This window comes from Bufo bufo, chromosome 3 (assembly GCF_905171765.1).
Source record: "Bufo bufo chromosome 3, aBufBuf1.1, whole genome shotgun sequence".
NCBI lineage: Eukaryota > Metazoa > Chordata > Amphibia > Anura > Bufonidae > Bufo > Bufo bufo.
Window position 1 is genome coordinate 485472119 of NC_053391.1, and position 26944 is coordinate 485499062.

General features: G+C 44.8%; 1 protein-coding gene across 1 annotated transcript in view; it reads left to right on the forward strand.

Moving 5' to 3' along the window:
* Window positions 1–944: 944 nt before the first annotated feature.
* Window positions 945–26944, forward strand: part of STK24 (serine/threonine kinase 24) — a 75719-nt gene continuing 49719 nt past the window's right edge. Inside the window, exon 1 of the mRNA XM_040425286.1 lies at window positions 945–1239. Coding sequence (XP_040281220.1) covers window positions 1198–1239 — 42 coding nt within the window. The 5' untranslated portion in view covers window positions 945–1197. The remainder of the gene's footprint in view (window positions 1240–26944) is intronic.

The following is a 26944-nucleotide window of genomic DNA, read 5'->3' on the forward strand; positions in this document are numbered from 1 at the left end:
ACCGCCGGGCAAGTATGTAAGTGCTTGACGCCCCCAGCATTAATTGACAGTGGGAGCTTTAGACCATTACTTCTCTGGCTGGCGGCAAGGTGGCCCCCTGGGAAGTAGTTCTATGGCCAGTCTGCCCCTGATGCAGCCTTAGTCCAGAAACTGAATCTACGTACAGTGCTGCAGTATATGTTGGCTCTATATATGCAACAGGAAATTATCATAGAAAGTGCAATGTTTTAGGCCCCTTTCACACGAGCGTGACGGATTAGGTCCGGATACGATCAGTGAAACTCGCACCATTTTGCAAGCAAGTTCAGTCAGTTTTGTCGGCGATTGCTTTCAGTTGTTCAGTTTTCTCCGTGCTGGTGCAATGTGTTTTGACACGTTTTTCACGTACGTGATAAAAAACTGAAGGTTTAAAAACGACATCTCCTAGCAACCATCAGCGAAAAACCCATTACATCCGCACTTGTTTCCGGATGCGATGCGTTTTTCACTGAAGCCCCATTCACTTCTATGGGGCCAGGTCTACGTGAAAAACACAGGATATAGAACATGCTGCGTTTTTCACGCAACGCAGAACGGATGCGTGAAAAAAAAAAAAAAGAACGCTCATGTACACAGACCCGTTGAAATGAATGGGTCGGGATTCAGTGCGGGCGCTATGCGTTCACGTCACGCATTGCACCCGCGCGGGAAAACTCGCTCGTGTGAAAGGGGCCTTATGCTGTCTCAATGGCACATGTATTTGTATGGCTGATACTAATGTGTCGCTCTGCCTCTGAAGCCTCATATAAGCCAAACCTAAGCACAAGCGTATTGACATAGAGGAATAAGTATTGACATAGAGGAATAATATGTCCTCTGTGCAGGGCAATATGGTGACAGGAGGAGCTGGGAGAGGGGAGGTGGCTGCTTAATGGCTCTTTTTTCTCTCTTCTGGTTTCCTGGTCTAGTTGTGAGAAGCAGGAGGCTGCAGCAGCAGCAGGGATGACAGGCGGCAGCGGCCAGCACTAGTGTCATACATGTCCTATCTGCAGCCGGAAATCATCACAATAAAGCAAATCTCTTCCTGCTGCCAAACTCTCCGGTGTCTGCCCTCTGCTGCCCCCGGACTGGCACGTAGAGGGGAGCCCAGGCGTGGAGGAGGGATCCTCGTGTGGCTGTGGAGCTGAGGGCCGGGGCAGTGCGGCAGGATCCGGCACTATGACTCAGTCCCCGGGGCACACCGGCCTGCGTGGGGTGCAGGTAAGAGCCGGCACTTCTTTCTCGGGCTGTAACCCCTTCCTGGTATCTCAGCTCAGTCTTGGAGTTACTTCAGAGAGTGCTAACATTACAGGGACGTCCTCCTCGTGCACTGCATTGCCTGTGCTGTGGCCCTGGTCTTGGAGCTGTTATGGGGCGAGTTCACACACACGATATTGTGCACTTTTGTAACACTCAGTTTTTTTGGTAGTGAAAACGCCAGCTTCAGAGGTTAGCTGAAAGTCTATGGGAAGTATGAGGTGCGGTTTATGTTAACGAGCTGGCGTATTTTGGGGCTCTGGCACGTCTTTTCTGGTGTTTTGACAGCTTCTTCTTTATAGGAAAAAGCCATCACCAATTTGCGCAATTGTTTAGAAAAAACGCCACTAAGGCTACTTTCACACTTGCGGCAGAGTGATCCGGCAAGCAGTTCTGTCGCCGGATCCGGCAATCTGCGTGCAAACGGACAGCGTTTGTAGATGGATCCGTCTCACAAATGCATTGCAAGAGTGGATCCGTCTGTCTGTTTGTCAAATATATATATATTTTTTTCACACTTTTAAAGTTCTGCGCATGCGCAGACCGGAAGGACGGATTCGGCATTGCGGTATTTTTAATGACGGATCCTGCACTTATACATTTCTATGGAAAAAAATGCCGGATCCGGCATTCAGGCAAGTCGGCAGTTTTTTGGGCCGGAGATAAAATCGTAGCATGCTGCGGTATTAGGCTACTTTCACACCTGCGCTAGGTGCGGATCCGTCTGGTGTCTGCACAGACGGATCCGCACCTATAAATGCAAACGATGGTATCCGTTCAGTACGGATCCGTCTGCATACACTTAGTAAAAAAAAGTCTAAAACTATAAGTCAAACGGATTCGTCCTGACTTTACATTGAAAGTCAATGGGGGACGGATCCGTTTACAATTGCACCATATTTGTGTCAATGTAAACGGATCCGTCCCCATTGACTTACATTGTAAGTCAGGACGGATCCGTTTGGCTCCGCACCGCCAGGCCGGACACCAAAACGCTGCAAGGTGTCCGCCTCCAGAGCGGAATGGAGGCGGAACGGAGCCAAACTGATCCTTATCCATACAGAATGCATTGGGGCTAAACTGATCCGTTTGGGGCCGCTTGTGAGAGCCTTGAAACGGATCTGACAAGCGGACCCAGAAACGCCAGTGTGAAAGTAGCCTTATCTCCGTCCTGAAAAGTCAAAAAGACTGAACTGAAGACATCCTGATGCATCCTGAACAGATTGCTCTCCATTCAGAAAGCATTAGGATAAAACTGATCAGTTCTTTTCCGGTATAGAGCCCCTAGGACGGAACTCGATGCCGGAAAAGAATAACGCTGGTGTGAAAGTACCCCAAAAAAGCCATAAAATCTGCATGCAGTATGGTTTCTGTGGCTTTTTTATTTTTCACAGGGTATATGTGTGTGTGGGCTCACCTGAAGAATCACTGGCTTTGCTTTGTAAATTGATGCCTCCGCTGTGCTGAAATAATACTTTACTTTTTGTGTTCACCAGGGAGGGGGGTTGTTGTACGGCCAGTTGGATTTTTTAAAATTTTTTTTACACATCCTGATATCCCATTCACCGCTACTCTGTGATCCTGGCCGCGACCACATGTAGCCCTAGCCTTCCCCGCAATGAATGAAAGATCCCTTCCTCCAGGCACATAGCCCCTCCCTATGAATGTTGGCTGACATGGCGAGACATTGCATACGCCATCTTGTCTGGTCCGCGCTTGCGCGATTACACATTGGTGAATGCGCAGTAGATCTCAGAGTCTCTGCTAGGACAAAAACAAGTCCACAGTGCATGCTCCAGTGTGGAACTACTAATCTGTATGCAGGGGTGCACCACCTATGAGGCCAGGTGAGGCAATCGCCTGGGGCAGCACAAGGGCCATGGGCAATGAGTGCTTTCATTGTGGCAAAGGGGTTAGGTTAAGAAATTGGCATGGGGAGGGCGCCGCCGTTTCAGTTTTCGCCTCAGGCAGCAGAAAGGCTAGGTGCACCCCTGTCTGTAAGATCATGAAAAGTGCACAACGGAGGCATTGATTTATGAACCAAAGCTAGCATTTGCTTCAGATGAGCAGTTCCTGGTGGCAGACTCCCTTTGAAGCCCTGAACCTGGACATAACCACCTCCTCCCCCGCTTTTTTGTTTACATTACACCGGGCTCACTGCTAGGCAGAAGCCTTCACCTAGCTTGCCCATGGAGAGCCTGGGTACGTCACGAATCACGCAGGCAAGGGTCGGAGCATGAAATGCTCATGTCAGAGGGGCTGAATGGGGGAAGAAGGGAATATGTCTGGGTTCAGCTCTGAACCCGTACAACCCCTTTAAGACTGCTTCTCTTAGCTCTTATGTTGTGGGTTTTTTGGGCCCAAAAAACGCCTACATTGGTCAATGTTATTTTTTTGTAATTTTTTTCCCAGCATTTTCTAGGTGTTTTTGACCACAGTGGGGGAGATTTATCAAAACTGGTGCAACGGAGAACCGACTTGGTTGCCTATAGCAACCACTTAGATTCCACCTTTCGTTTTCCAAAGAAGCTGTGAAAAAGAGGGGGGAATCTGGTTGCTATGGGCAACTAAGTCATTTTTTCTTTACCACCAGTCTTGCTGAATCTCCCTTTGTGTGTAAGAATTCACATTTTTCGGATGCCTTGTGTTTCTTTAGTAAGAAAGTATTTTATGCCCCTGTAATGTTACTTCCTTTATAGAGAAATGTGTTGGTGTAAGGCCTCATGCACACAACTCTTTTTCGGGTCCGCATCCGAGCCGCCGTTTTTGTGGCTTAGGTGCGGACCCATTTCATTTCCGTTCCGTAGCCCCCAAGAAAAATATAACGTCCTATTCTTGTCCGTTTTGCGGGCAAGAATAGGCATTTCTACAATAGACCGCCCATTGCGTTCCGCAAGTTGCGGAAGGCACACGAGCGGCTTCCGTTTTTTGCGGATCTGCGGTTTGCAGACTGCAAAAAACGGAACGGTCGTGTGCATGAGGCCTTAGTGGCAGGTTTTGTCATATTTCCTCACATAGCCTGTACCTCAGGAGCAGCACTCATGTTCTATAGAAGTCTCTATCAAATGTCTTTAAGCTGCACCACTCTTCTTGGTGTACGTAGACGTCGTTTTGAACGACATGAAAATTTGTGGCCACTGCTTCATGTGTGCTGTGTATGAGGTGGCGGTGCGCGCAGGCATTTATATGTATCTATATATGACGCCCCACTAGCCCCTTTCCCATGCTCCTGCTCATGAGGCCTGTAGTCCTCCTCAGGCTGAGGAACATCTGGGACATTGCTAATATTGTGCAATGTGTGACTTGTTCAGTGCCAGATGCAGCGTCACGTCCAGTGTGTGAGGAGACGGCGACTTGTCTGTGGTGTTAACCCCTCCGCTGCCATGGAAGGCTGTTAGGAGGAGTGTCTCTTCCTGTGCATCCGGCCACATGCTACACATAAGACTTCTTCTATCTAAGGAAGTTCCTCCTGAAGCAGAAGCCTCTGTGACTCATGTGAAGTAACTTGTCTGACAGGTCACGGCTCCAGGTCAGGTGTTGGCAGGTGCAGGCCAAGCAGATGATTGCGGGCTATTAGCTGGTTTCGATGTTGCGTACATGTGAGTCAGGAATAGACGTTGGGTGGAAGGACTGGTAGGGAGCTAATTTATACAGAGAATTGTAAGCTACCTGCAGGTGTGGCACTGTTTACTAGCTGTGCCGCCAGGTACTGTGCAGAGGTACCCTGTCATTAGATGAGAGTAGTCTAATCACCTCAGAAGTGCTAGAAATACATGGTGTACAGAAAACTCCTCATTGACTTAACTTTAATTTCTAATACTGTACGCCAGCGGTGGACAAAACATTGTACATTTTAGGAGCCAGTTATACCACTCAGTGAACCAATCTGTCTCTTTTAGGCTACTTTCACACTCTCGTTTTGTGCGGATCCATCATGGACGGATCCGTTCAGATAATACAAACGTCTGCATCAGTTCAGAACGGATCTGTTTGTATTATCTTTAACAAAGCCAAGACGGATCTTGAACACCATTGAAAGTCAATGGAAGACGTTTGGCTCAGTTTCGTCAGAAAGCAGCGTTTTGGTGTCCGCCTCCAAAGCGGAATGGAAACGGAACAGAGGCAAACTGATGCATTCTGAGCGGATCCTGTTCCATTCAGAATGCATTAGGGCAAAACTAATCCGTTTTGGACCACTTGGGAGAGCCCTGAACGGATCTCTCAAACGGAAAGCCAAAACGCCAGTGTGAAAGTAGCCTTATACTAGGACATAAAAACTTACATGGACATCAGTATTAAAGGGGTTGTCTCACTTCAGCAAATGGCATTTATCATGTAGAGAAAGTAAATACAAGGCACTTCCTAATGTATCGTCCATATTGTCTCCTCTGCTGGCTTAATTCATTATTCCATCACATTATACACTGCTCGTATCCAGGCGTTATGACCACCCTGTAATCCAGCAGCGGTGGCCGTGCTTGCACACTATAGGAAATAGTGCCAAAGGAGACAATGTGGACAATCGCAATACATTAGAAAGTGCCTAGTATTAACTTTCTCTACATGATAAATGGCATTTGCTGAAGTGAGACAGCCCTTTAACCCCTTCCTGACACACACCATACATGTACTGCTCATGGGGAAGTGAGTTCCCAACATGTGCTGTACATGTACAGCGTGCTGATTGGACAGACTGAGGAGGTATGCTTGCCCAGTCAGCGGCAGGGGCAGACTGTTACTGACAGCCAGGCCCATGCTGTAACTGCTGGCATCTGTGAGAACTCCAATGCTGGCAGATTAACCCCTTAGATGCTGAGGTCAAAGCTGATTTCCTCATCTAAGGGGTTTACAGAGGAAGGGGACTCCTCTCTAAACCTTTCAGCTCCCCATGATTTGATCGTGGTGTGCCGATGGGTATTAAGGAAGTCCAAGGCCTTACAAAGAACTCAGGGCCTACCAGCTACAAAGCTTTTTCAGATCTAGCCCCCAGGGCTGGGTCTCATAGGCAACGGTCAGTGTAGTACTTTTAGTTCCAATGCAGTACAATACAGCATGTACAGGTACCTCATGGGCTCTCCAAATGTGATGTAGTGCTCAAGAACAATTCCAGCAAAATCCATGATCCAAATGGCCCTCCTTCCCTTCTGAGTCTGCCATGTGCCCATACATCTTACATCCACATTTATGGCATTTCCTTACCCAGTGGTGTGGTGTGAGTCTCAGATGGCACTAGCTGGGCACAACATATTGGGCACTGAAATGCTGTATCTGTGGAAAACTTGCCATATTCACTTTACATGGTCCTGTACGCATTATTTTCTGCAAAATACCAGTGGCATCAAAATGTGCTGTGCTGTGTTTCAAAGACTCCGTGACGTACTGGGTCCCTTTCTGCCAAGTGAAGCCTCTTCTTCCGCTTTGCAGGGAGACCGGTGACGTCACCCTCAGCCACATGAATTATTCAAAGTGCCTGGATGGGCGGAAACAAGGCGGCAACCAACCGTGCTAAGCCACGCCCCTCTGGTCCGGTGATGTCACCAGACAGGGCGCTTTATTATGAATGAAGGAGGCAGAGCACTATGCTACTTAGCATAATAAACGCCTCCAGTAATTACGGCAAATGGGCGGCAGGCTGTAGGAATAAGCAATTACTGCATGGAGGAGGTGGCGATGTGCTGCAGGAGGTAGGAAACCACGTGATGCCGCGCTGTGCTGGAAACCACAGTGCAGTGCGGCAGGAAGTTAGGCTGAAATAAACATAGATGTAAAGAGTGCATGGGGGACCGTCGGAGCCATGTAGAAATGGCGAAAATACCTAAAAACATACGGGGGGACCTTGATTCCGCTGTTAATAGTGAGTACACAAAAAAAAAAAAGGGGATCCCGGACAATTCCTTTAAAGGGAGCCTGTTACGTTGAACATGGTTTCTGAGCTTAAGGCAGCATGTTATAGAGCAGGAGGAGCTGAGCAGATTGATTTATATAGTTTTGTAAGAAAAGATTCAGTAAAACTTGTATTTCATTTATTTAAATTCCTGCATATTCTGGTGTTTGAAGACAAGGAGGTGGTCCTGTCAGTGACTGACAGATGGCTGTCAATCACTGATAGGACCGCCTCCTGGACTTCAAAGACCAGAATAGGTAGGAATATAAATGACAGGTTTTCCCTATAAAACTACACGGCTCAAAAAAATAAAGGGAACACAAACATAACACATCCTAGATCTGAATAAATTAAATAGTCTTCTGAAATACTTTGTTCTTTACATAATTGAATGTGCTGACAACAAAATCACACAAAAATAAAAAATAAAATTTTTCAACCCATGGAGGTCTGGATTTGGAGTCACACTCAAAATTAAAGTGGAAAAACACACTACAGGCTGACCCAACTTTGATCTAATGTCCTTAAAACAAGTCAAAATGAGGCTCAGTAGTGTGTGTGGCCTCCACGTGCCTGTATGACCTCCCTACAATGCCTGTGCATGCTCCTGATGAGGTGGCAGACAGTCTCCTGAGGGATCTCCTCCCAGACCTGGACTAAAGCATCTGCCAACTCCTGGACAGTCTGTGGTGCAACGTGACGTTGGTGGATAGAGCGAGACATGATGTCCCAGATGTGCTCAATTGGATTCAGGTCTGGGGAACGGGCGGGCCAGTCCATAGCATCAATGCCTTCGTCTTGCAGGAACTGCTGACACACTCCAGCCACATGAGGTCTAGCATTGTCTTGCATTAGGAGGAACCCAGGGCCAACAGCACCAGCATATGGTCTCACAAGGGGTCTGAGGATCTCATCTCGGTACCTAATGGCAGTCAGGCTACCTCTGGCGAGCACATAGAGGGCTGTGCGGCCCTCCAAAGAAATGCCACCCACACCAATACTGACCCAATGCCAAACGGGTCATGCTGGAGGATGTTGCAGGCAGGAGAACGTTCTCCACGGCGTCTCAAGACTCTATCACATGTGCTCAGTGTGAACCTGCTTTCATCTGTGAAGATCACAGGGCGCCAGTGGCGAATTTGCCAATCTTGGTGTTCTCTGGCAAATGCCAAACGTCCTGCACGGTGTTGGGGTGTAAGCACAACCCCCACCTGTGGACGTCGGGCCCTCATATCACCCTCATGGAGTCTGTTTCTGACCGTTTGAGCAGACACATGCACATTTGTGGCCTGCTGGAGGTCATTTTGGAGGGCTCTGGCAGTGCTCCTCCTGTTCCTCCTTGCACAAAAGCAGAGGTAGCGGTCCTGTTGCTGGGTTGTTGCCCTCCTACGGCCTCCTCCACGTCTCCTGATGTACTGGCCTGTCTCCTGGTAGCGCCTCCATGCTCTGGACACTACGCTGACAGACACAGCAAACCTTCTTGCCACAGCTCGCATTGATGTGCCATCCTGGATAAGCTGCACTACCTGAGCCACTTGTGTGGGTTGTAGACTCTGTCTCATGCTACCACTAGCCAGCATTCAAAAGTGACCAAAACATCAGCCAGGAAGCATAGGAACTGAGAAGTGGTCTGTGGTCACCACCTGCAGAACCACTCCTTTATTGGGGGTGTCTTGCTAATTGCCTATAATTTCCACCTGTTGTCTACCCCATTTGCACAACAGCATGTGAAATTGATTGTCACTCAGTGTTGCTTCCTAAGTGGACAGTTTGATTTCACCGAAGTGTGATTGACTTGGAGTTACATTGTGTTGTTTAAGTGTTCCCTTTTTTTTGAGCAGTGTATATATCAATCTGCTCAGCATCTCCTGCTCTATAACACCCTGCCTGAGATTACATTGCATTTTCGAGTTCACAGGTTCTATTTAACCCGTGCTGTTACAGGAAAGATTCATTGAAATGGAAAATCTGCAAAAAAAATTTAACATTTTCCTTTAATTCTTGTGGAACATTTAAAGGGGTTTAAGTTAGTAAAATTGGTTTTGAATAATTTGAGGGATGTAGTTTATGCCTGGTTTCTATCATTTAATCCCCTCATAGTGACTTCATAAGTGAATTGGTTTGGTCCTTTAAAAAAAAGTGAGTTTTGGAAAAAAAAATTGGCCTCTTTCACACGGGCGAGATTTCCGCGCGGGTGCAATGCGTGAGGTGAACGCATTGCACTCGCACTGAATCCGGACCCATTCATTTCTATGGGGCTTTGCACATGAGTGGTGATTTTCACGCATCACTTGTGCGTTGCGTGAAAATCGCAGCATGCTCTATATTGTGCGTTTTTCACGCAACGCAGGGCCCATAGAAGTGAATGGGGCTGCGTGAAAATCGCGACCAAGTGCGGATGCAGTGCAGGTTTTTTTTTTTTTTTTTTTTCACGCATGGTTGCTAGGAGATGATCGGGATGGGGACCCGATCATTATTATTTTCCCTTATAACATGGTTATAAGGGAAAATAATAGCATTCTTAATACAGAATGCTTAGTAAAATAGGGCTGGAGGGGTTAAAAAATAATAATTTAACTCTCCTCATCCACTTGTTCGCGCAGCTCGGCTTCTCTTCTGTCTTCTTCTTTGCTGTCCAGGAGGCAAAGGACCTGTGATGTCACTGCGCTCATCACATGGTCCATCACCTGATCCATCACCATGGTGATGGATCATGTGATGGACCATGTGATAAGCGCAGTGACGTCACCACAGGTCCTTTTCCTCAAAGAAGAAGAAAGAAGAGAAGCCTGGCTGCGCGAACAAGTGGATTAAGGTGAGTTAAAAAAAATTTTTAACCCCTCCATCACTATTTTACCAAGCATTCTGTGTTAAGAATGCTATTATTTTCCCTTATAACCATGTTATAAGGGAAAATAATAAAATGTACAGAACACCTAACCCAAACCGGGTCTGGGTACCAAACATGCCGATTTTTCTCACGCGTGTGCAAAACGCATTAAAACGCTTTGCACTTGCAGGGAAAAAAATCACGCATGTTCCCGCGACGCATCGGCAACGCCCGTGTGAACCCAGCCTAAGCCTTTTAACTTTTTGTAAATGTAATTTTATTTTATTTTACAATGATGCCAACATAAAGTAAACATATGGGAAATGTTAATAAATATCTTATGCGGTATCACTATCTACCTTAAAAGCAGAAAACTGCAATTTTAGAAAATATTTATTTTATTTATATTTTCCCAAATTTTGGGATTTTATGTATTAATAAAGCTAAAACAAATAGATAAAAATTTACCACTAACATGACGTACAGATTGTCACAAGAAAACATTCTCAGAATGGTTTGGATAAGTAAAAGCATCCCAAGGTTATTATCACATAAAGTGACACATGTCAAAATAGGCTCTGTAAGGAAGGGGTTAATACCACCCATGTATATATTCTCAAGGCAGCATTATCTGAATGCTCAGCCCTAGTGAAGCCAGTGATGCTGTCTGACTAGGGATGTGCAACTCTTTCCAGGGGTTGTCTCACTTCAGCAAATGGCATTTAGAAAGCTAATACAAGGCACTTACTAATGTATTGTGATTGTCCACATTGCCTCCTTTGCTGGCTGGATTCTTTTTACAGTCAAATTATACCCTGCTCGTTTCCAGGCGTTACAACCACTGCTGTACCCCTGGAAACAAGCAGAGAAATATGAATCAAGGCAGCAAAGGAAGCAATATGGACAATCACAATACATTAGTAAGTGCCTTGTATTAATGGAGTATTCCCATCTCAGACACTGGGGGAATACTTAGAACAGAGCCTGCAAAGTGCCGGGGGTGGGGGGAGTGGATAGATGCACCGCGACTGCCCTCCATTCATTCTTATGGGAGTGCTGAAAATAGCCAAGCCACGTCCATTAGGCTACATGCACACGACCGCTGTTTTGGTCCGCATCCGAGCCGCAGTTTTTGTGGCTTGGATGCGGACCCATTCGATTCAATGAAGCCGCAAAAGATGCGGATAGCACTCCGTGTGCTGTCCGCAACCGTTGCTCCGTTCCGTGGTCTGCAAAAAAAATATAACATGTCCTATTCTTGTCCGTTTTGCGGACAAGAATATGCAGTTATATCAATGGCTGTCCGTGCCGTTTTGCGGAATTGCGGAACGCACAAGGACGCCATCTGTGATTTTGCGGACCGCAAAATATACAACGGTCGTGTGCATGAGGCCTTAGCCTCATAGAAGTGAATGAAGCAGTGGCCACGCTTGCACAGTGTACTTTCCATTAATTTCAGTGGGACTTCCGAAAACAACCGCTTGGCTATTTTTAGTGCTCCTGTAGAAATGATTGGAGAGTGACCGAGCATACGCTGTGCGCCCTCTGGCACTTTGCAGATGTTGCCTGAGTACTCCTAGGTTGCTTCTCTCAAAAGGCAGCTAACCAGCCACCCTCATATAAACTAATTTAAAACAGCCACAAGATCTACGTCAGGTGGAAAGTTGGGGCTTGGTCTTTCATCACAACTAGGGATGAGCGAACTTCATATTTTGAAGTTGGGTTATATGCTGAATTGTGTTATGGATTCCGTTACCACGGACCATAACGCAATTCTGTGACGGAATGCATAACGGAATATCTTTAGAGGCATTCCGTTATTCATTCCGTCATAATAGAAGTCTATGGCCTGCATAATGGATCTGTCCAGTTTCCGTTATGCAGGCGAGGACTCCAGCATAATGAAAACTGGACAGATCCGTTTTGCAGCCCATAGACTTCTATTATGATGGAATGCCTCTAAAGGCATTCCGTCATAGAATTGCGTTCTGGTCCGTGGTAACGGAATCCATAACACAATTCAGCATATACCCCAACTTCAAATCTGAAGTTCACTCGTCCCTTTCCTAGATTCAAATGATATCTCCGGTACACAACCTGCAAAACAACCCATGGGCCACATGAGGCCTACTATGGCACTTTGTGCGGACCCTAGCTATCTGGTGGCATACATGCTCCTCTTTGTATGGAGGCTGTTCACTCGTATTTTCCATGTCAGAGGGAAGAGTGGCGTGTAGGGTTAGAGCAGGAACAGATGAGTACCAATGGTGGACTGTGTAACATGGGGGTCTGCTGACTCCTGTGGGTCCCTCCAGAAAGGAATAGATGAGGCGGAGAGGTGACTGGGCATGCACATATCTTCATTAGTGTTGAGCGAACTTGTGTTTTTATATTCGGCATCGAAAGTTTGGGTTATCGAAGAATCGCGTTATGGATTCCGCTACCACGGACCATAACGGAATTTTAGAATCCATAAAACGATTCTTTGATAACCCGAACTTTACACGCCGAACTTAAAACACAAGTTCGCTCAACTTGTAATCTTCATTGGAGTTTTATGGGAATAGCTATACACATGGCTGTTTCAGTATCTCACGCACAAACTACATTGGAGAGAGAAGCATGCAGGGACCACATTTTCCCAATAAGTGGGAGTCCTGGAAGTTGAACGGGCACCTATCAGACATTAACGACATATAATTTTGCTATGCCAAAAATGTCTCAGATGGTAATACCCCAAAGTTTTATTGTAGCCATTGGGCTTTGTTTATTCTGGAAATTTGGCATCCCATGTGTTATGCATCCCAGACCTAAATTGTTTCCCATGGATCAGAGCACCTTTGGAATTGTTTCCTACACAATCAACTCTCTGCCTTTATGTTGTGCTTTTTAGCTTGCAGAAAATTTTCTCCACCCACTCTACCCATTGAAAAGCTATGAACACACCAAACTCCATATATATGGGTCACTGAGCGGAAGATGACTAGAAATTCTGCCCCCGCTTTTCATGTTGAATAAAAGGTGGAATGCACGGCACCTGGGTCATTCTAAAGAGCTCATGGTACTGTAATAGGATGCCACCGTTGCAACAAGTCAGTTTGTGAAATTGGTTAATATGTTCCCTTTTGGATATTCAATGATGAACTGTGAGTGGTATTATTATAAAGTGGAAGTGGCCGGCCACGTAAAATTAGTGAGTGGAGTTGCCAAGTGCTGAGGTGCATGGTGTAAAAGTCGCGGACTCGGTACAGACCTCCTCTAACCTAAACATCAGCACTCATGCTGTGTAGCAGAGCAGCTGCATGGAAGCCGTACATAACCAAGCCTAATATCACCAAGAATAATGCCAAGCATCGGATGGAGTAATGTAAAGCATGCCACCACTGGACTTTGGAGCAGTGGAAATGTGTTCTGATGAATCACACTTCTTTATCTGGCCGTCTGATGGACAAGTATGGGTTGGGCTTTACCTGCCTGACTGCATGGGGCCTCATGCACACAACCGTTTTGTGTTTTGCAGTCTGCAAATCGCAGATCCGCAAAACACGGATGGCATCCGTGTGCGTTCCGCAATTTGCGGAACGGCATGGACAGCCATTAATAAAACTGCCTATTCATGTCCGCAAAACGTGGTTATATATGGCGGTCCCATTGTAGTGAATGGGTCTGCCTCCGAGCCGCCAAAACTGCAGCTCCGATGCGGACCAAAACATCCGTGTGCATGAGGCCTTGTGCCAGCTATATAGTTTGGTGGATAAGGGACAATGCTTTGGGGATGTTTCCCAGGGGTTGGTCTAGGTCCCTTAGTTCCAGTAAAGGAAATCTTAATGCTTTAGCATACGAAGACATTTTGGACAATTGTATGCGTCCTACTTGGTGGCATCAGAGGCTTAGCTTCCTTTTTCTTTTTGGAAGAATTGCATATCTTTTTCTCTTAAACTCAGAGGAGCCTTCAGTGAAAATGTATAGCGAATTGGCCAGCTGACCAGAACATCAGAGGTCTGTATTCTTGATGTGAAAAATATCCAAAGGGAAAAGGAAGTATCCAGTGTGCATAATAGTCCACCTCATGGTTAAAACATTCTCCTGAGATGAACGCAGCATCAAGCCAACATGTTTCCACCAAACATGGTCTTAGGCTAGGGCTACACGACGACATTTGTCGCACCAATTTTTATAATGATAGGCTATGGTGTCGCACTGTGACATTGTGCGACATGACAGTCGCAGAAAAATCCATCTTGGATGGATTTTTTGCTACTGTCGTGTCGCATGTCACAGTGCGACACCATAGCCTATCATTATAAAAATTGGTGCGCGACATTGGTGTGACAAATGTCGTCGTGTAGCCCTAGCCTAAGACCATGATTGGTGGAAACATGTTGACTTGATGCTGCATTCATCTCAGGAGAATGTTTTAACCATGATTTAAAGGATAACTGTCAATTTTATTTTTTTCCATGTAATTGGCATGGACCACTTCAGTGGTGCGGGTAAAACAGCATTGCTAGTTGTCCTCCGTCTCCTATCTTCTACAGTCATGTGAAAAAATTAGGACACCCTTTGAAAGCATGTGGTTTTTTGTAACATTTTTAATAAATGGTTATTTCATCTCCGTTTCAACAATACAGAGAGATTAAAGTAATCCGACTAAACAAAGAAAACTGAAGAAAAGTCTTTTCAAGATCTTCTGTAAATGTCATTCTACAAAAATGCCTATTCTAACTGAGGAAAAAGATAGGACACCCTTGCCCCTAATAGCGAGTGTTACCTCCTTTGGCTGAAATAACTGCAGTGAGACGGTTCTTGTAGCCATCTACCAGTCTTCGACATCGGTCTGAGGAAATTTTACCCCACTCCTCAATGCAGAACTTTTTCAGCTGTGAGATGTTTGAGGGGTTTCTTGCACGTACAGCCCTTTTCAAGTCACCCCACAGCATCTCAATGGGATTCAAATCTGGACTTTGACTTGGCCATTCCAGGACTCTCCATTTCTTCTTTTTCAGCCAATCTTTGGTTGATTTACTAGTATGTTTTGGGTCATTGTCATGTTGCATGGTCCAGTTCCGCTTCAGCTTTAATTTTCTAACTGATGGTCTCACATGTTCTTCAAGCACCTTCTGATACACAGTAGAATTCATCGTGGATTCTATGATGGTGAGCTGACCAGGTCCTGCTGCAGCAAAGCAGCCCCAAACCATGACACTTCCACCTCCATGCTTCACAGTTGGTATGAGGTTCTTTTCTTGGAATGCTGTGTTTGGTTTACGCCAAACATGTCCTCTGCTGTTGTGTCCAAATAATTCAATTTTGGACTCATCTGTCCAAAGAACATTATTCCAGAAGTCCTGGTCTTTGTCAACTTTATCGCTGGCAAATGTCAGTCTGGCCTCGATGTTTCTCTTGGAAAGCAAAGGTTTCCTCCTTGCACACCTCCCATGCAAGTTAAACTTGTACAGTCTCTTTCTGATTGTAGAGGCATGTACTTCTACATCAACAGTAGCCAGAGCCTGCTGTAGTTCTCGAGATGACACTTTAGGGTTTTTGGATACCTCTTTTAGCATCTTGCGGTCTGCTCTTGGGGTGAACTTGCTGGGGCGACCAGTCCTGGGCATGTTGGCAGTTGTTTTGAAAGCCCTCCACTTGTAGACTATCTTCCGGACAGTGGAATGGCTGATTTCAAAATCTTTTGAGATCTTTTTAAATCCCTTCCCAGACTCATAGGCTGCTACAATCTTTTTTCTGAAGTCCTCTGACAGCTCTTTTGCTCTCACCATGGTGCTCACTCTCACTTCAACAGTCAGGAGCACACCAAACTAAATGTCTGAGGTTTAAATAGGGCAAGCCTCATTCAACATGCAGAGTAACGATCTACTAATTATGTGCACCTGGTGTGATATACCTGTGTGAGATCTGAGCCAATTTAAGAGGGAATACATGTGAGGGTGTCCTATCTTTTTCCTCAGTTAGAATAGGCATTTTTGTAGAATGACATTTACAGAAGATCTTGAAAAGACTTTTTTCTTCAGTTTTCTTTGTTTAGTTGGATTACTTTAATCTCTCTGTATTGTTGAAACGGAGATGAAATAACCATTTATTAAAAATGTTACAAAAAACCACATGCTTTCAAAGGGTGTCCTAATTTTTTCACATGACTGTATATACAGAAGACGGAGGACATTGTAGTGGGAAGTCCTGAATGCTGCTTGTGCGCTACCGTTGGACCGGGATAGTGCCGATATTCGCGATAAAAATTTGCAATCAACTACTCAGGAGGAAGAGGGCGTGTTTAAGTTTGGAGGAAGCCGATTGGTTGGGGTGAGGCTGTGTTCCCGAGATGATCCCAAGTCATTCTGGGTAGTTAGGGAGGGCGGTCTTAGCCTCAGGGTAAGGGCATCGGCGGCCATCTTTAAAAGATTATCAGAAAGAAGTCTTGTGAGGAGCGGTTGCTATGGACGGACTCATATTAAACAAGTGGTATGTGAACACAATAATTAGTGATTATGGATTATCACCACAGCAGCAACAACATATAGGAAAATTGAATTTTGAGTGAAAATATGAGTTATCCTTTAATTAAGGTGGACTTTTATACGTGCTGGATACTTTCTTTTTTTCTTCAGAGGAGCATTGCCTGGCCTACAAGACTCCACGTCAGTTAGGCACTCTCCATTCTTAAGGACAAATAGATTCCAACATTGTGTGAACACTTTGGTGAAGGCCTTTTTCTGTTCCAGCATGAATCTGTCCTAGTGCACAAAGCAAGGACCATAAAAGCATGGTTGGGTGAATTTGGTGTGGAAGAACATGATGGGTCTGCATAGAGCCCTGACCTCAACCCCCTCATACACCTTTGGGATTAACTAGAACAGAGAGAGTGAGCCTGTCCCACTCATCCAACATCAGTGTCTGACCTCACAAATGCTCTTCAGGATGAATGGGCAAAAATTCCTACAGACAAATTCCAAAACCTTGTAGAAGGCCTTCCCAGAATAGTGGAAGGTATTTTACCTGCAAAGATAGGACCAACTCCATATTACTGCCTATGGATTTGGAATGGGATGTCATAAAAGCTCCTATAGGTGTAAAGCCTAGGTCTCCAATACTGTTCATATATTGTGCTGACCCTTTTGCCTCTTCTTTCATATGCTGGGAGAGACCTCTCCTCCTGGAGATGCCAGGGCCTTGAAATTCTGACATCTTGTGACCCTGCTGTAATCTTTTGAAACAAGCAGGGATTTATCATCCTTAAATTCAATAAACAGTGGCACACTTAATCTTTTATAGTACAATAGGACCAAAAAGGTGTATACACATCGATATCCCAACTCGACTCTAATTCAGACTATAAATGAAAAAACGCGAATAGCTTTCTCTTTATGTTTTTTTGTTTATTAAAGTTACTCCTCATTGTTGTGCATTCATCAATGACTAAGGCCTCTTTCACACTTGCGTTGTCCGGATCCGGCGTGCACTCCACTTGCCGGAATTACACTCCGGATCCGGAAAAACGCAAGTGTACTGAAAGCATTTGAAGACGGAACCGTCTTCCAAATGCGTTCAGTGTTACTATGGCACCCAGGACGCTATTAAAGTCCTGGTTGCCATAGTAGGAGCGGGGGAGCGGTATACTTACAGTCCGTGCGGCTCCAGGGGCGCTCCAGAATGACGTCAGAGCGCCCCATACGCATGGATGACGTGTCCAATGCGATCACGTGATCCATGCGCTTGGGGCGCCCTGACGTCACTCTGGAGCGCCCCGGGAGCCGCACGGACGGTAAGTATGCTGCTCCCCCGCTCCCCGCTACACTTTACCATGGCTGCCAGGACTTTAGCGTCCCGGCAGCCATGGTAACCATTCAGAAAAAGCTAAATGTCGGCTCCGGCAATGCGCCGAAACGACGTTTAGCTTAAGGCCGGATCCGGATCAATGCCTTTCAATGGGCATTAATTCCGGATCCGGCCTTGCGGCAAGTCTTCAGGATTTTTGGCCGGAGCAAAAAGCGCAGCATGCTGCGGTATTTTCTCCGGCCAAAAAACGTTCCGTTCCGGAACTGAAGACATCCTGATGCATCCTGAACGGATTTCACTCCATTCAGAATGCATGGGGATAATCCTGATCAGGATTCTTCCGGCATAGAGCCCCGACGACGGAACTCTATGCCGGAAGAAAAGAACGCAGGTGTGAAAACGCGCGTGAGAAAAATCTGAATGTTTGGAACCGAGACCCGAACCCAGACTTCTTCACTGAAGGTTCGGTATTCTGTAGATTTTATTATTTTTCCTAATAACATGCTTTCACGTCATGCATTGCACCCGCGCGGAAAACTTGCTCTTGTAAAAAGGGCCTAAGGGGGGAAATAGTTATTAAATAAAAAGTTTTTTTTAAAAAAGTAAAAAAAAACAACCTAAATATTAAGTATAAATCACCCCCTTTCCCAATTTTACATATAAAATATATAAACATTAAATAAATTACATATCGCCATGTCTGAAAAGTCCAAACTATTAAAATATTTTAAAAAATGCAGTAAAAGCCGTAACAGAAAATAAATAAAAGCTGTGCGATTCGCCATTTTTTTTTTTTGTCACCTTGTCCTCCCAAAAAATAGGATCGGACTGTTCTATTATGGGCCAGACGTTACATAAAATGCGGAATGCCTGCGGCTTTTTTGGTGTTTTATTTTTTTCGCGTGGTATCAAGTATCGCAATACTTTTTTATGGTATCGAAACCGAATCAAAATTTTGGTATCGAAACAACCTCACTTCTGACTAGTAGACATCTTATTTAATGGATGTTTTTATCTACTGATAATTAGCACTGTAACGGTAGTGTGTAATGGAAGCAGGGAAGCTGTCATGGGGTGTACATTAAATATCACATATGGACTGGGAGTGTAAAATGGGAATATATATGTGTTTGTGTGCAGTGCTTAGTGTGGCCTAGTTGACTCCACAGTGCTGCTGTACATCTGTGCCCTGGAGATGTGGAATAGCCTAGTTAACCTTACTATGGACCTTGCTCCTTTTAATTAAATACAACCTACAAAACTTGTGAGCTACAACATACCAAAGTAATTAAAAAATATGGGGATCTTTATTTGATGAATTACACATTAAAAATATCAATGCATAAAAAAGAATGAGCAGCAGAAAAAGGCGTCATCACTGGTGAACATACATCCTCGGGAACAGTAACAATAATCGTAGCATCCATATGTGGCAGCAATATAAAGAAGGCAAAGACCAGAGTATAATTGTATAATGACTGCCAAGGATAACACACAAATCACACTATAATAGAAAGTGTCAACAAATCACAGTAACAAAACTCTGACACCTGCCTCAACAGCATGTAACCAGAATGAAGATAACACAGGTAGCCTCGCCCATGATGCTCGAGACCAGGATGACGCCAGCCCTTGATGACACCCGGCTCGTGGTACGAAGGTATGCTGAAAGCCGTGTCGGGGCTGGCGTCATTCTGATTACGGGTATCTCAGGGTCTCTGCTAATGTGATGAACACCCAAAAAACCATCCCAGCAAAATTCACACTTCAAAAACCAAATGAGCTCTATCATGTACTTAATTTTATGTCCCAATCTTAAAAAAATTATTTTGGGAAAGACTAATCACTATACCCCTAGGTGAATTCCTTGAAGGGTTTAGTTCCAATATGGGATAACGTTTTGTGGTTTTGCACTGTGTCTCCACTGTATAGCTACCTCAGTGTCTCTACAATTCCGACATGACGTCTGCACTCCGAAAGCCAAATGGCGCTCCTTTCCTTCTGAGCCATGTGGTATGCTTATACAGCAGTTTATGACCACATATGGGGTGTTTCAGTAAATAGCATAATCTGGGTAATAAATATTGAGGTTTGTTTTGCTGTTAATCCTTGTTGTGTTACAGGAAAAAATGTAATTAAAATGGAAAATCTGCACTAAAAATTTAATTTTTTAAAAAATTTCGCCTTCATTTTGCGCGCGGGTGCAATGCGTGAGGTGAACGCATTGCACCCTCACTGAATCCGGACCCATTCATTTCTATGGGGCTGTGCACAAGAGCGGTAATTTTCATGCATCACTTGTGCGTGAAAATTGCAGCATGTTCTATATTGTGGGTTTTTCATTCAACGCAGGCCCCATAGAAGTGAATGGGGCTGCGTGAAAATTGCAAGCAAGTGCGGATGCGGTGCGATTTTCACGCATGGTTGCTAGGAGACAATCGGGATGGGGACCCTATCACTATTATTTTCCCTTATAACATGGTTATAAGGGAAAATAATAGCATTCTTAATACAGAATGCATAGTACAATAGGGTTGGAGGGGTTAAAAAAAAAAGTAACTCGCCTTAATCCACTTGTTCGCGCAGCCCGGCTTCTCTTCTGCCTTCATCTGTGAGGAAAAGGACCTGTGGTGATGTCACTGCGCTCATCACAGATCCATCTCCATGGTGCTAGATCATGTGATGGACCATGTGATTAGCGCAGTGACATCACCACAGGTCCTTTTCCTCACAGATGAAGGCAGAAAAGAAGCCGGACTGCGCGAACAAGTGGATTAAGGTGAGTTACATTTTTTTTAATAGTTTTTTTTTTTAACCCCTCCAGCCCTATTGTACTATGCATTCTGTATTAAGAATGTTATTATTTTCCCTTATAACCATGTTATAAGGGAAAATAATACAATCTACACAACACCTAACCCAAACCTGAACTTCTGTGAAGAAGTTCGGGTTTGGGTACCAAACATGCCGATTTTTCTCACGTGCGTGCAAAACGCATTAAAATGTTTTGCACTCGCGCGGAAAAATCGCACATTTTCCAGCGACGCACCCGCATCTTATCCGGGCATCCAAAACATCACACCCGTGTGAAAGAGGCCTTACTCTTCTCTAAGCCCTCAAAATCAGTTCCGAACTGAGTTGGTCCTTTTTTGGAAGTCTGTTTTGGAAGTTTTCTTGAAAATTAAAAAAATTGCTTCTAAAATTCCAAGCCTTCTAACGTCAAAAATTATGCCAACATAAAGTAAACATATGGGGAATGTTTATTAATAATCATTTTTTAGTTATCAATGTCTGTTCTAAAAGCAACCTTAATGGATGAAATAAAAATGTAAATGATAAAACGGAACGGAATTGCGGACCCATTAATTTCTATGGGGCAGCACGATGTTCTGCCCGGATCCGTAATTGCGGATTTCAGGATCCGGAATTGCGATCCTGAAAAAAATAGAACATGTCCTATTCTTGTCTGCAATTGCGGCGATGTGCGGTCCGCAAAATGCGGAACGCACATCGTCGATGTTAGCGGTTTTCCTTCAGGCAGGTTTACAATGGTTATACAATGAGGCATCGGACCTCCAAGCCCAGACTGAACTTGGGTTATCAAATATCTCCTGGCCAGAAGCAAACCGGATATTCGTTGTACAGGGAAATATTCACGGGTTGGAGGTCTGATGCCTCATTGTATAACCATCATAAACCTGCCTGAAGGAAAACCGCTAACAGTCGATGTCTATGTTTTGCGGATCCATGGATCCGCAAAACACACACACGGACGTGTGAATGGACCCTTATTTATTTTTTAAACTTCTGTAAAAATGTTGTATCCTTGTGTGCAAAACGGACAAGACAAGCATTGAGATCAGGCACCCTCAAACTGCGGCCCTCCAGCTGTTGTAAAACTACAACTCCCACAATGCCCTGCTGTAGGCTGAAACCTGCAGGCTGTTCGGGCATGCTGGGAGTTGTAGTTTTGCAACAGCTGGAGGGCCGCAGTTTGAGGATGCCTGATTGAGATCAACGCATCCGCATTCGATCCGCACCAAAACCACGACCTTGTCCATGAGCCCTAATTCAGTAGATTCCAGAACTCTCAGGGTCAAACAGTATTATAAATCATTATAATGCTGTGCGATCCTGTTAGAGGAGCGGAGGCCCGAACGGGACCTCTCACTGATATGCTGCAAATTTCTCGCATTGAACTTGCTTGTGTGTGTGTGTGTGTGGCCATATAGATGCTGGTCACACATCTGGGACCTGCACTTATCTTGTGATTGAGGCTTGGGACCCCATTCTGCAGCCCCTGTGAACATTCACGCCCGATTCTCTCCATTAATTTCCATGGGAGTCCCAAAAACAGTTGAACAAGCATGCTTGACTGTTTTCAGTACTCCCCATAGAAGTGAATGGAGGGAGTGTTCAGTGCAGCTGTGAGCCTCATCTATAAGACATTTATGACCTACCCTGTTAATATAACGAATCTAAAACCACAACACATCCTCCTTTCAATGAAAGCAGTGTAATCATGCCGAATTGTTGAATCAAGACTGCATCACTTTCATTGCTGTTTTATGTTTTTTGGTGTATCGTGGCTCGGAGACTGAAGCCCGATGCTGCAAGCACCCTACAAAAATGTATTTCCCTATTGGGACTGACACTGTGCTGTCATATTCTATTTTCATATATCCTGTGGATATTCCATAAATGCCTCAGATCAAAACTCCTGACATGTTCTCTTTAATACAAATTATGTTTGTATTGTTTTGACTGCATTAATGAATTCACGTTTTTAATTGTGTGGGTACTTTTATCATTTAGATTTTTTTTCTCTTTTTATTGTGTTTTTGTCACGGAGAAATAGACATATAGACTGTGCTTCACTAGCATACTGGATGCATACAGAGGAAAGGAAAGGGGTTATCCAAAAAATAAAAAAATCCAACAAAAAATAAACAATCCCACCTCTTTTTTCCCTGCTGATCCTGTGCTGAGGCTCTGGCGGTCCTCACTTTTTTTCTCTTTACATGTGACCGATGCAGTCAGTTAATGGCTATCGCGGTCACATGGCATACTACTTGGGTCATGCCGCAGCACTGAGTGCTTTTGTCCCAGTGCCTGGCGGCCGCAGCGATTCCGTAAGGCCTCATGCACACGACCGTTGTGTGCATCCGTGGCCGTTGTTCCGTTTTCCATTTTTTTCGCGCGGACCCATTGACTTTCAATGGGTCCGTGGAAAAATCGGAAAATGCACCGTTTGGCTTCCGCGTCCGTAATCCGTTTTTCCAGTCCATGAAAAAAATATGACCTGTCCTATTTTTTTCACGGACAACGGTTCACAGACCCATTCAAGTCAATGGGTCCGTGAAAAATCACAGATGCACACAAGATAGTCGTCCGTGATCCGTGTCCGTTTTTCCGATCATTTTCAATGCAAGCTTGACTTAGTTTTTTTTTTTACTTTTCATGTCCGTGGATCCTCCAAAAATCAAGGAAGACCCACGGAAGAAAAAACGGTCACGGAACAACGGAAATCCGTTTTGCGGACCGCAAAAAAAAACGGTCGTGTGCATGAGGCCTAAGGCAGCTGATATTGATGCCATAGTTTGGATATCGGCGCTTGGTTCCCAGCGCAATCCGTGCTTCCGGTGTGAAATAGGCCTGGTGAGCACCACAACCTCTTTTGTTTTCACTTATCCTAAAGATGCGTCCTCTTTATTAAAGTCTCGTAAAACCCTTTTAACTGGTGTCAGAAGCTAATGACAGGTTCTCTACACAATTTATTTTGGCGTCTAGTGATGTGCAGGCAGCAAAAGTGTATTTGGATATTATAGATTCCCTTTGTACTGGTAAACTAAAGGCCCTTTTACATTGGCAAATCTGCCTGTAAATGAGCGCAGATCGCCCACTTATAAGTCGATATGGGCTTGTACTACATTTAAATCCGGAAAAGAAACAAGGGCGCCCCGTATTGCATTACCACCATTACCAAACAACTGCACATGAAGAAAGCAAATGCAGGCACGATTCTGGATTTTGCACAGTTGGTAAGCCCACCACAGGAGTAGTAGTCACAGTTCTCCCCCTCTGCCTGGCAATCCGGTCCCATCAATGGATAAAATAGAAATGTAAAAAAGGGAGCTCCAAAGTGCCGCCACCAAGTAAAAAATATTTCATTCAAAGCAATTAAAAAATATAAATTACAAATGACTTGCGTTTTGGTGGTGGAAGGATGTGGATGTGCCTGAGGAAGGTGGCAGATCGCTACCTAAATACGAGTTGCCTGTAACTTGTTTTTTTTTTATAGTTTTAAATAGAATATTTTTTTACTTGGTAGCAGCGCTTTGAAGCTGCCTTTTTGCATTTTTATGCATTTTGTAATCGTTGTACTGTACGGGGGCAAAGAGTCGTCATTGATTTAATTGTTTACCATATTGCATGAAATACTTTTAATGGATATGAACCGCAAGGAGGAATAACTGTATAATTACTCTAAATGTACTAAAATAGAAAGGTGCATTGAAACCATAAAGGCATACTCCCTATGTCTGTGTCTGAGCTAGATTTGCAGTTAGTGAGTCATGCGGAAGTCAGCAGTAATTTCAGGAAGTAATTTTGTCATCACTAGTTAGAGAAGGCTGAGTACTAGAGCTTTAAGCGATAGTTATAGTATTTTTAACAAATAATACAAAAGGCTTTTAGCTGGTTATTTAACCCCCATTGAAATTGCAGTACACATGGTCACAAAACTGAGCAGGAAGTAAGAATAGGTGCATTTACACCTTCGGGCAAATTTTTTAATGATCGCACTTTACTCCTTTTGGACTAAAAATTATTTTTCCAATTGCTCTTTAAAAAATGTCCAGCCATTTTTTATGCTACTTTCACACTAGCGTTCGGGGCTCCGCTTGTGAGTTCCGTTTGAAGGCTCTCACAAGCGGCCCCGAACGGATCCGTCCAGCCCTAATGCATTCTGAGTGGAGGCGGATCCGCTCAGAATGCATCAGTTTGGCACCGTTTGTCCTCCGCTCAGCAGGCGGACCCCTGAACGCAGCTTGCAGCGTTTGGTTGTCCGCCTGGCTGTGCGGAGGCAAACGGATCCGTCCAGACTTATAATGGAAGTCAATGGGGACGGATCCGTTTGAAGTTGACACAGTATGGCTCAATTTTCAAACGGATCCGTCTCCCATTGACTTTCAATGTAAAGTCAAAACCGGATCCGTTTGCATTATCATGAACAAAAAATAAAATAAAAATATATATATATATTTTTTTTGTTCATGGTAATGCAAACAGGTCCGTTCTGAACGGATCTAAGCGTTTGCATTATAGGTGTGGGTCCGTCTGTGCAGATACCAGACGGATCCGCACCTAACGCAGGTGTGAAAGTAGCCTTAGATACATGGGTAAAAAATAAAGTCAATTTGTTACTGTCATCTGACTGCTCATGTGTAGCTTTTATCTCTGATCTCCTGACCTCAAACGCTCATTACAGCTCAAATCTTTTCAAACTGATAAGAATATGGCTTAAAGGGGTTATCCAACCCCTGAAATGCCAACCCATACGCCCAGGTCCCTCACACAGATTGTACTTACCTCGCTCCCCAGCACCTGCGGCGCTTCTGAAGCTTGCGCAGCCTCCGTTGCATTTCCCCGTCGCAGGGATAAAACCATCTAGCGTTGGGGGGATTGCCAGCCAATACCAGGTAGTAACTGGGATGAGCCTTCTTAGCATCATATGCGATGCTATGGAGGCTCGTCCCCGTCACCGACTGCTATTTGCTGCCCCCTCCCCCGACGACGGATGTTTTAATCCGCAGGACGGGGAGATGCAGCGGCGGTCGTGCGGACTTCAGAAGCGCCGCAGGTGCCAGGGAGCGAGTTAAGTACAATCTGTATGAGGGTTCCGGGCATATGGGGGGAATTTCAGGGGTCAGATAACCCCTTTAAATAAGGGTTTATAAGTAAACGTTTTTAAGACCAATTCAGAAAATGATTTTTAGCCCAAAATGAGTACAATGTCGTCCTAAAATGTCGTCCTAAAAAAGAAGCCCCCGAAAGTGTACATAGCCTTTAAAGGGGTTTCAATATAAAGACAACCTCCTTTTTTGTGCCCTATTAGGATATATGGATGTCATTAAAGGAAAGAGGGCGTCCTCCATTCAGGAAGCCCCCTTTATGAGCCAGAAAGGGGAGAGACTCTGTAGAAGAGCCTCCTGCCCTGGCAGATTTTAACTAATTATGTATTGCATAATCTGAGCTAATCCCAGGGGTAGGACCCAGGGCATTAGCTCATCGTCCTAGGGCAAGCATTCTGAAAGGTTTTGTCTCTGAAACAACCCCTTGAAGAACCCTGAGTACTGAAACTTTATAATTCACTTCTTGAGCCAGCACTTTAGTGACTGCAGTGGTTCTTCCCCAAATAATATATTGTGATGTGATATTGTTCCATACAGAGGTCGTCTCCTGGATCTTGACGCAGAGACTTCATTAACAAGGAGATTGAGTTACATATACACACCGTACTGAAGGGCACTAGACCTACTGAACGTTTTCCAAAAACATCACCACTCCTGTCAATAGGCTGTATCTGGTATTGCAGCTGTGTCACATTAACTTGAATGGGACTGAGCTGCATTACCAGACACACAAAGAAACGGGTGAGGTCATTTCTGGGGGAAAAAAGCAGCCATGTTTCCCTAATCAGATACAACACTCTTCTATCAGCAGGATCTTCATGTGTCTCACCGCTAAGGGCTGTATTAGGCTCCATTCATACGTCCGCAAATGGGTCCGCATCCGTTCCGCCTTTTTTTCGGAACGGGTGCGGACCCATTAATTTTCATGGGGACGGAATGGATGTGGACAGCACACAGTGTGCTGTCAGCATCCGCATTTGCGGAGCGCGGCCCCGATCTTCAGGTCCGCAGCTCCGCAAAAGATAGAACATGTCCTATTCTTGTCCGCAGCTTGCGGACAAGAATAGGCATTTCTATAGGTGTGCCGGGCGGGTGTGTTGCGGATCCGCAATTTGCGGGTCCGCAACACACCACGGACGTGTGAATGGAGCTTAACACCAACAGATTATCTGACCAATTTCTGTCCAATCAGACCAATAGTTGGTGAGTATAACAAAAAAATCTTTGTGTGAACGGCCATGTGACCAATGA